General features: G+C 39.8%; 2 protein-coding genes and 1 pseudogene across 2 annotated transcripts in view; 1 reads left to right on the top strand and 2 right to left on the bottom strand.

The window, feature by feature from the left end:
• Positions 1-9,238, bottom strand: part of LOC138032907 (52 kDa repressor of the inhibitor of the protein kinase-like) — a 14,499-nt pseudogene extending 5,261 nt beyond the window's left edge.
• The window catches only part of LOC138031880 (uncharacterized), a 21,161-nt gene extending 11,704 nt beyond the window's left edge, over positions 1-9,457 (bottom strand). Inside the window, exons 1-4 of the mRNA XM_068879494.1 lie at positions 9,388-9,457; positions 9,193-9,305; positions 7,964-8,080; positions 7,037-7,258 (exon numbers count right to left, since the gene is read on the bottom strand). Of these exons, the coding sequence (XP_068735595.1) occupies positions 7,037-7,258; positions 7,964-8,080; positions 9,193-9,305; positions 9,388-9,457 (522 nt within the window). The remainder of the gene's footprint in view (positions 1-7,036; positions 7,259-7,963; positions 8,081-9,192; positions 9,306-9,387) is intronic.
• A 506-nt stretch (positions 9,458-9,963) lies between these two features.
• The window catches only part of LOC138033157 (GRB10-interacting GYF protein 2-like), a 9,870-nt gene continuing 9,833 nt past the window's right edge, over positions 9,964-10,000 (top strand). The window contains exon 1 of the mRNA XM_068880921.1: positions 9,964-10,000. This exon is cut by the window's right edge and continues 129 nt beyond it. The gene's annotated coding sequence lies outside the window, so the exon portion shown is untranslated.

The raw sequence follows: 10,000 nt of genomic DNA, 5'->3' as shown, positions 1-10,000 counted from the left end.
CCTTTGAGAAGACGTTTCCTGTGACAAAACCTGAGTTTTTGGAATTTATTAGACGAGGGGAAGTGCGGTACCTCCAAAAGTACATATGCTATTAAGTAGCAACCTTTTTGAAATGTTAAGTGCCCTGAACCTCTTAAGTTCATTGTAGCAACGTTTTAGCCGTGACGTCATATTACGTCACATGACGTCATCAACTTCAAAATCCGCCCTTTCGAAATTTTAGGTTGTGACAAAATTCCCAACAACTGGCAAAAAAGGATTAAAAATTAAGGATAAGTCTTAAATAGTTGAGAAATGCAATTTTGTTGTTGCCATCGTACGTGTTTTAAATGATACTTGACGAGTTGAACTTAACTTTAAGCTGTTTAGACAGAATGTGGCAAAAATAGTCCAGTATCATGTTACATATTTCAGTGCCCTATCGGCTACTTCTTATTGCAAGAACAACTGCTTAACACATTTGTTAAAACATCTTTGTACGGAGCTTTACGGCGCTTAAAGTCCTCAGTTTCAATGTCCAGTGAGTCACAGATATCTTTTAGATCAGCAATGCTAAATTTCTTTGTTAATTTCCCGTCTGCAGCTAACTTGCACAGGTTGTAGGACTTGTAGGTGATGGGATGCTCCAACTGCAGATTGCCGAATACCACCTTCTTTCTAAGTGAAATGTCGTCTTCGTGTTCCTGCATTTGTTCTTCAGCCAAAAATTCTTCTACCTCCTCCGAACTGGCAGCTGCGTTTAAAGAACCGTGTTTCTTTTTTGTTGCTGCAAGACGAGAAAAGTATGCTGCAATCTGTTGAGAACTGAGACAGTAACCTCCAACAAATAGACGATTACCCTTATCATCTCGTTCTCTGTGCATTTCCCGAGCAACTTGAGTTGGTGATGCCTTATCTCCCGTTTCCTCGCCAATGAGGAATTTGTCATTTAGATACGCTTTAACAGCTGTACAAAAACGTGCAGACTTGTGCTTTTTTAATGCCCATCCCATGGTGATATTGCTAACCCTCTTTCCACTCTGCTCAGAATCACTTGGATAATTAGCCCCGAAAAGTGGCTTTGATAGTTCGTCATTTACCACATCAGCATAGCGACGCCTTATGTAGTCAAACTGAGACTCTCTGTGTAAGCGACGGACGTGATTTCCGACATCCAGGTGCCTCTGGAGCTCTGTTTCAGAATCAAAAGAGCAAGTACACCCGTCAGTAGGGCACTCAAATAATGCATCACTTTCAATGTTTTCAGTATCTGTAGGTGTAGCCTTTTCCTCTTCAGTGTGTTTGGAACTCCTTGCCATTGTTCCGCTGGAAAGGCATGCTTCCGGAAAGGCCTGTACTATCTTAACCTTTGGAATTTCAGCTGACGGCATATTGTCTTGTACCACGTGTTTTTCTTTTCCAGTGTCAAATGCTTTCCAAAAGCGTATGCCACCTTCTTCGTAACGAATATTGTGAATCTGACTAATTCCTTTCATTTTCACGTTTGTGTCAATTTGGCTGGATCTCTGTGGCATTTCTACAACGCTCACTCGGCATCCCTTTACTCCACCATTACTTTCCAGGGCCTTTTTTAGATCACACGCTGTCAGAATGTCGGTCTTCGTCTCTGCCACAAAGCGCCTTGCATGTTGCTTCATTGTTGCTGTCTTTCGATCGCATATGTCTTTGCCATGTTGAGCTTCGCTGAAGTCATAGCCAATGACTCTGATCCCAGTTTCATGACCAATACTGGGGAGGCTAGTCAAAAGATATCCTCCGTGATAACATCCGGCATTGTCTGATCTAAAATAAACTCCTGTTAGCTCTGGGTACAGTTTTCTAAGTGTGGACAGTGTGTTCTGGGTAATTGAAGCCACTGCGATCTGGTCGTGATCGCAGCTGTCGAAGACATGGACAAAAACCTCTACTGATAAAGAGGATTCTGGCGTTTTTCTTATCACTGCTGTGACGTGCCAGTTTATACCACGCTTTCCATAAAACTCGGCTGATTTTTCCCTGAAGTGCAGTGGCAAAAACTTCATCGCCCAATCGTCCACCAAAAGGGCTTCAGTAGGTTCTAACTTATCGAGGACTTCCTTCTTTCCCTCTTCTTGATTCACACTTCTCAAAATGTGAGCTTTCCATTGTTCTATCTTGTCTTTACTGTCATCCAGCAGGAAACGAAGATCACATATGTCGTCACTAGCCATGGGGCACCGCTCAGAAATCTTTCCTATTTCCTCCTCTAAAGAGAGAAATAGATCACGTAGTTCCTGGCATTTATCACACTCGATTAAGTGGCTATGTAAACAGCTCTGCATAAGTTGTTCTTCCTTGGGGTCACTTAGTGCAAAGAATCGACAATGGTCAGGAGACGCAGAGGAAATGTCACTCGTTGAATCGTTCACGACATGTGTACTGTAGTCCTGCTTTAGGTAACGTTTGCAGGACAAGGCCATTGAACGCAGCCTGTCAGCCTTACTATCGGGCATCCCTCCGTCATAGAGCTTGCTGATAATTTCTTCTAAATTTTTGAATGCCTCCGATCCGTCCGCCGTGTAGTTGTCCAGACCTTGAAGAGATTTTCTTGTCGAAGCTGGGCAGACTTCAAGAATTCTAAACAAAGTTCTTGTACTGGCCGGTTTAAAACCACTTTCGTCACAAATCGTCAAGTACTGGGCGATGATTCGAGCTGGGATCACTTTTCTTATTGGCTTTGGAATCACTAGTTCCACTCCACTTTCGAGTTTCATTTTGGAAGTACCGTATGCTGTGTCTTGTGAAATCATGTCGCTTGTTATGAACCTTAAAAAGTGGTCAACTTTGTCTTCACTGAGAAAGAACCTGTGAACTGGAGCTGTAGGCACTGCAGTGCCTGGTCCATGTTCTTTACAATGCTTCCTAGCTTCCTTTATACGAAAATCTGTCAGACCAGGAATTAGGTCTTTCAATTGCTTTCTCTTCAAATTGTGAGCAAATATTGACAAAATTTCTTTTCTCGATTTTGAAGACTGTGCATTGTTATAGGCATCAATAAGATTTCGTAAAGTGTTGTCCGAGAAGGTGTTAGGGGAAATTTCTTCATCTTCATCACAGTCGTTATCGCTGTTGCCAAGACCCGTTATTGAACTGTTTTTCAAATAATTCCAAAGCTCTTCACCTTGGCCAGGGGCAATTGATTCCAACACTGGTCTAACTCCTTGTTTAGCGAACGACGCATAATAATGTTTAGTACGAGGATGCAGGTCTTTCCACTCTTTCAACAGAACAGAATCTAGATGTCTAAATGGCTCACTTATCCCAGTCGCTTCATGTAATTTGTACACATACTGGTTGTAGGCAGTTTTTGCACTCGCTGGTGCAAGTGGTTGTTTGTAATCTTCATCACTAACTAAGGAATTGTTCATATCAGAAGGGCTGCTAAACATCTCAGGTGGAATAGGGAACCTTTTACGGGGTGGGTTGCTCTTAGCTGCAATATTCTCTGAGGTTGGCTGCTGTGAAGACTGAAATTGTTTCAGATGGCAAGCGTGCTTTTCCCGACACTGACGGCACACACCTATATGCATACAAAGTACGTGTAAAAGATTCACACTTCATATCAACAGACCAAAAAGCCATAAGGGTAGCGGTACATGCTTCGTTGACGCTACCTTTTATTCAGTGAATAATAGCACACTTTCATGAGAAACCTTATTTTCAGTAATATTATCTCCTGGCGCGATCTGTACTGTTTGCATGGCCGGGCCAACAAACGAACAAATAAACAGCTCAGTAATGAGTTCAGATGACCCTTTCCCACTCATTTTGATGAACATAGGCAAACTCCTAAAATTCTAAACAAACCGAACGCACGAACAAAACCAATTGCTCAAAATTGCCAAGAAAGTGGGGGAAGGAATGAAAACCTCTTTTAACAGCTAAAATTTTGACAAATAAGAAAGAGCATCATATCCCTCTCCTTCTCCCTTCCATATCTATTCATACTAAATATTGCACATCCTGTAATAACATGTAAATATTTTTATAAATAATGTCAGTACTCACGTAGGTAAAACCCAACGGAGGAATTGTAAAAGGTTTGGGTTGGGGTGCTTTGCTGGGGGTCTAGTAACTAGGAATGCAACACCAGATGAGATACGACTTGTTATATTTCTAGAACATGTGGTCTCACGTTCAGACCCAGTTCCCTAGCAGATAACACGACTTCTCACTGCCCTAACTGGAGATCAGAAGCCGCATAGCAACTCCTTGCTTCCATAGGAGATAAGAGGCAAAATGCCAAACAACCATTGAAAAAGGCAGACTGTCAGATTGTGACGGCTAGACCATGTCTCATGTTTGACCCCAGTCCCTTAAATAACCCACCACGACTTGAAATTGATAAAAGCAGAAGTGTTTATATATACCCAGCCACGTACCCTATTCCCCTTACGGACCACGACAACATCCAGTGGAAAACACCCTTATAGCATAAATTTATAAAAAGTAGTGCCCTCCCATCCCCCATCCCCCATCCCCCCCCACCCATTATGTGTGTGAAGAATGTAGCTGAAGAAAGAAAGTAAGTTAGGGGGAGACATCGTGTCGTGAGTGTACTGACAGTAATCAGTGTGAGGGCAAAGGGAAGTATTTGATCTGTTTTCCCCTGGGTGCTGGTTTATCGTGTGCAACTTTTAGGCACTGTAGCACGAGGCAATTTTTCTTGCAACTTGACTCGCACTGAAGTGAACCTGACGACTGGAACATTTTTCGGTTTTATAGCAAGCCTTGCACGAAGCAGAATCAAGGCCTTTTTTTGCAACAAATGGCAACGCTGTAACAATATTTGACGTGTTGTCCAGGGATGTTACACTAAGTAACGCCTCCTGTAACTTGTCGCAACGGCGCAACAAGAATGCGGGACACGTTACACGAAACATTGGCAAGTGTATCAGCGCCGAACAAATATAAACAGATTAATGACAAGATATTACTTGAAACACTTACGAGATCCAATAATACGGTGTAAACCATACATTAACATGATTTCTTTTGCCATATCTGGTGTGATGTATCTAGCAGGAATTGAAACCTTTCGCTTCTGAGTACTTTGAGTGTGTTCGGGATGACAGCAAGCGGTGGATGGTCTCCAATGTTGGGCAAGCTCGAAGCGGTGTGCCGGACATATTGTCATGACATTTTTTTGTTCATCATTTACATCTTGAATGCCTAAAATTATAATGTGTTAATAGTGATGCTTATTTCGCATATAATGCGATTCAGTAGGCATGTTATGTTTAAACAGTTACCTGCTCTGTTTAGAAGTAAATCTTTTTCCTGAATTTTCCATGTTTCATGTTGAGGGGTTAAAGTCTCCAGCGAAGTCAGCAGAAGTTTGCAATTTTCTTCTCTCACTTGTCGATTGCCACAAGCAATTGAGCTTGCCGCTCGCGCAAATGAACAAAACATATCTTTCCTGCATTCACCGAGGCATCGTTGAAAAATATATAGATCGAAATAATTTCTCGTCCATATGCTACTGCTCCGTTACAAAATATCTTAGAAATGGCTTCAAGTAACATCTTTTTATCAAATGTGCCATTCAGCCGTAGCCAATAAGAGATCTCTGTTCCCACGCTTTATACCCGCGGCTCACACGCGGTAAGTCTGCAATGTTAGCCGGTTACAAGGAGGATTCATACCATTCCTGGTTCAATCCTTAGTAAATATGTACAAAATGTCGAGAAAGGACTGAAAATTTCAAAAGAATTAATTAAAAGCCCCAGCCATAAGTTTCGTGAAGATGCGGTGTCTGTTGTATAGAACAATACTGACTTTCTGATTTCGTTGTTTGAAAACTTTTTGAAGGACATCCTTAAAAGTGCGCTGTACCTTGTTTGGCACGCTTATTAACGAAAAGGTCGTTAAGTACCTAAGATGACTAAGAATGTCACTCATCTTTAGGTCTAGCTACCCGCTTAATACAGCGAAATAATAATACTCCACAACAATGAAGTAAACATCGTTTTATTTTGTGTCACGCAACTTGAAACTGGCTAAATAGACTAAACGTACTCACAAAAAGATCCTAGAAAACAAAATTGCCCAAAAAACTTTTCCTTTCCTATTTCAATATATAGCTCATTACCATTGTCGCAGAGCGTAAGTTTTATCAATAGAATGCTGGAATGCATAATTCAAAGATTTTTAAAAACACCGCTATTATGGCAAAACACTCTTACGAACTAAGGCAGGTTATTCCCGAAGACTATTAAAATGAAATTCAACAGAAACAGAATTAATTTTTAAATAACCTTAATGAGTTTGTATAGTTCTTCACTGGCACTAACTTTATTTTGACTCGTTACGTCTTGGAGTTGTGAAATACACGTTTAAAAAATGTCAATATTTGCTTTTCTGTAGCGATAAATTGCCGGCAATTTAGCCTTGACCTTTGACCTTACCTTGTTTTGTCAAGGAAAGGTTTGATGAATCTAAAACTGTGTCATATTAATGACCATAAGAAGTAGTTTTTAAATCGCACCAGTTTTCGTCGAAATCGGTTATTTTCATTTTCATGCCTCTGGTCGGCTCACTGTGACAAATGCACTTAAGCACAAAAGAATAAATAAAAAAGGGCAAAACTATTTTCGCGATTCAACTTGCAGTTTACTTTTATCAAAAATATATACAATGTAGATTTATTTATTGATTCGTTTTATATTCTGAAATTTCTGATCGTTTTCCGGAAAACGGTGGAAATCGGTATGGATCCGCGCCTGATAATTAAGGTTCGTTTTCCTCTCTATTAAAAAAAAAAAAAACAGGAAAGTATTTCATTACAGAATTTTTTTGCATACTAATTTTTGACTTGAAATGCACTGGCTGAAATTTAGGCATTCGAGTTCCTCCCTTTTAGTTCAAGCTTTACAACAATATACCAAACTCAGAAACGAGTCTAAGTGTTTTTCAAAGTAGTCTTCTGTTCACGCCACTTCACTTCATTTCCCACTGTGTAGTAATTGAAATTTTATGCTGGAGCATGTTTTGGCTAATCGTTTTGTTCTATATTCACAAGAAATCGTGTTAAGATGGTATATAGAAACGGCTTGACTGCGATCAAATTGTAAGCTGTAGACATATGTCGCGGAGAAGATGGGCAGCTATAATCATTCCTAGCATCCTCGGGTAACAAGTCCACATCGTGGAAGACCATGCAACTAAAGTTCTCTACCTTTCTTGCTTCAGTGAATCCAACGTTCATTAACATCTCACGATTGAAACGTTTATTGTCAGCCTATAAAGTAACCATATTTAACGTCGATAACTCGTAACAATAATTCAACTGACAAACCTGAGGTCGACGGTGCGCTCATTTTACTCCCCCCTCTCCATCAGTGCTCCGTTTTACGAGTATTTAAAGCTACTTAGCTACACGGAAAGGAAAGAAGTCGAAACAAGGAAGCGAGATCCGGGAATGAAACTCAGGACCTCTTGCACTAAGGCCGCAGTAACCGACTGTGCCATCCCTGCTCCTAAGAAAAAATTTGTCATATAAGGCCACTTCAATAGACCAATTTCGATATATTAAAATTCAGCCCTTAACAAAAGGCATCATCCCGAGGCTCTGGGGAATAAATAAAAGGATTTGTATGAGTTTATTCCCCACAGCAACGAGAAGATGCCTATTGTTTTGGACTGAATTTTAATATATCGAAATTGGGCTATTGCCATAAAATTTCCTTCAACATGCATTCTACACTATTCTTGAATGACTTCCACTCCACTTTGATTTCATTTCTAACATCGGTCAAACTTCCCTTCATATAATATTCAACGATTTGTTATTTTTCATACTGCCTACAGGTCTACCTTCTGTGGAGGTGTTTTTCCATGTATGTTGGAGGAGGGAGCTTTTCAACTAACCCTCACCCTGCCCTTACCCGATCAAGACCTTTGTGCGTAGGCTGTTGATGGTATAAATGCAATCTAGTTGTCTTACTTGCTCTATCACAAATATTCTGTAATCTAGTAACTGCCATCTCAGGAATTGGTGCATGTGTCTTAGGAAGATGTTAAGGTGTTCATGGCGATCTCTGAATGGTACAATAAGAGCCACCTGGACTGAAGAAAAATTTATCGAATATTTTTGAGAGCTGGAGCGTGGGTTCAAAGTTGATCTTTCAAGCAAATTGCCTCAACCATAGATTTAGATTTATATTTAAAGTGATATATAAGATATAACGAGCTGTTCTAATTTCAATAGCCTCTTTAACTTCGTATGCTAATAATCCATTTCAGATCATGTGACAGTCTCAGAGGAACAGTTTCGTTGTCGGCTGTTTACTTTCTTAGCGTTTGAAGGTATTACAATTAACTAATTTATTTATTAATTAATACAAAATAAAATTGAATTTTTTTTCAACTTACGTACCATGCACAAAGGTAATGATCTACTTTTTCCAAAAAGCCAAAAAAAAAAAAAAAAAAAAAAAATGAGGGGTCACCGTGCTCGTTTTCGAGATAACGTGCATTTTTAGAAGCTTGCGTTATTTTAAGACGATCTTAGCTTACAACTGTCAGCAATAAAAAGAAAGCTACATTAGTGAAATTTAGATCAGGTAAACGTACTCAGTTCAACTAATATAACTAACTAAACTTTTGCAGTTGATGACTTTTCCTGAAGTGAAATAGACCTTTAAAAACGATACATATTAGTTTAAGAAAGAAAACTTCGGTCGCACGAGAGCATAAAAGGCGAAATATTTGTAACTTCTCACTTACAGATTTCTTTGTTTTTTGTTAAAATTGACAAATTCAGGAAAGGAAATAATCAACGGGAAAAAAATGGGGGTCACCGAGCATTCAAGAGAGTAAAATCGCTGCGAAGTTCTCAAAGCGATTGTCTGTTCGCACTGTCACGTCATTGCGTGATATTTCCTAGACGACCTGGGTCCACAGCTATCCCATGATGCAACACCCTCTTTCACTTTCCATTCTTGTGGGAAATGTTTGCGCCTTTAGCATCGTATTAACCTTCCTGCTCTGCGATGCATGACGTATGCGAGACCGTGACATGCGCGAAAAAAATGCGCAGTAGCAATGTGCGCGAACTTCCTTAAAAGAGAATTTTCGCTTAAATTAACGTTCTTTATTTTTCCGTACAAAGAAAGCGTTTTCAGCAAAAAATGATCTTTCAGAATGGTTTCTCATTCAAGAATATTTATTTACCTTTTGTCGTGATCGGCACTTAAGAGTCCATTGTCCTCCATTTTCCACAAAGTACAACTCTTTCTTGCCGTCTTCGAGTTTTACTGTCTCATTGTTAACTGCTAAGAGACCAACTGCAAGAACATAATTTTGCGTATTAGAACAGTTTTCACGGGAGCCGGAGCTAGAAGATTAACCAGTTAATATCTTACTCACCGTCCCTTAAATGACTTGTTGGGCATGGCTCCTCGACGGAAAGGTTAACAAAATTGTCTATTTTCCTCATTAAAGAGGGAAACACTACACCATTGGGGTTTATCTGCGATGAACGACTTGTTCACGGGAATCCTAAATCCCTTAAGGAACGACAAAATTGCACGGAATAAGCCTTGCTTTTCTGAGCGGATAAATCCTGGAAAATTCAATGATTTGTTTCGAGGCGATGGAAATCCTCGTTCTGTATTTGATCTCACTTCCTTCAAGACTGAATTGTACTCGGTGTTTTCTTGCAGAAGAGCACCGTGTTGCAATCGCGTGCCATCTTGGAAGTAGATTTGTACCACTAGGAGTTTCTTTACGATCATACTGTAAATGGAAAAGTACAAAAAGAGTCCACCAAGTAGGATAAAGTAAAGAGTTTTGACGGATGGCATTGCACTTCTTTATTTTTTTTTATAATTTATTGATATTCAAATTACCTAGGCAACGTTTTGTACCAAGCAAGCATGCGCAAACATTATTTTCGAACGTCTACCACCTTAAAGAGACTTATCGGCTGATAAATTCAATACTTTGGCTCTGAGTTACATATTTTCACCATTATGGGAAA

Source organism: Montipora capricornis, chromosome 14 (genome assembly GCF_036669925.1).
Source record: "Montipora capricornis isolate CH-2021 chromosome 14, ASM3666992v2, whole genome shotgun sequence".
NCBI lineage: Eukaryota > Metazoa > Cnidaria > Anthozoa > Scleractinia > Acroporidae > Montipora > Montipora capricornis.
Note: the sequence above shows the minus strand (reverse complement) of the source record. Positions and strands in the feature narration are given on the sequence as shown.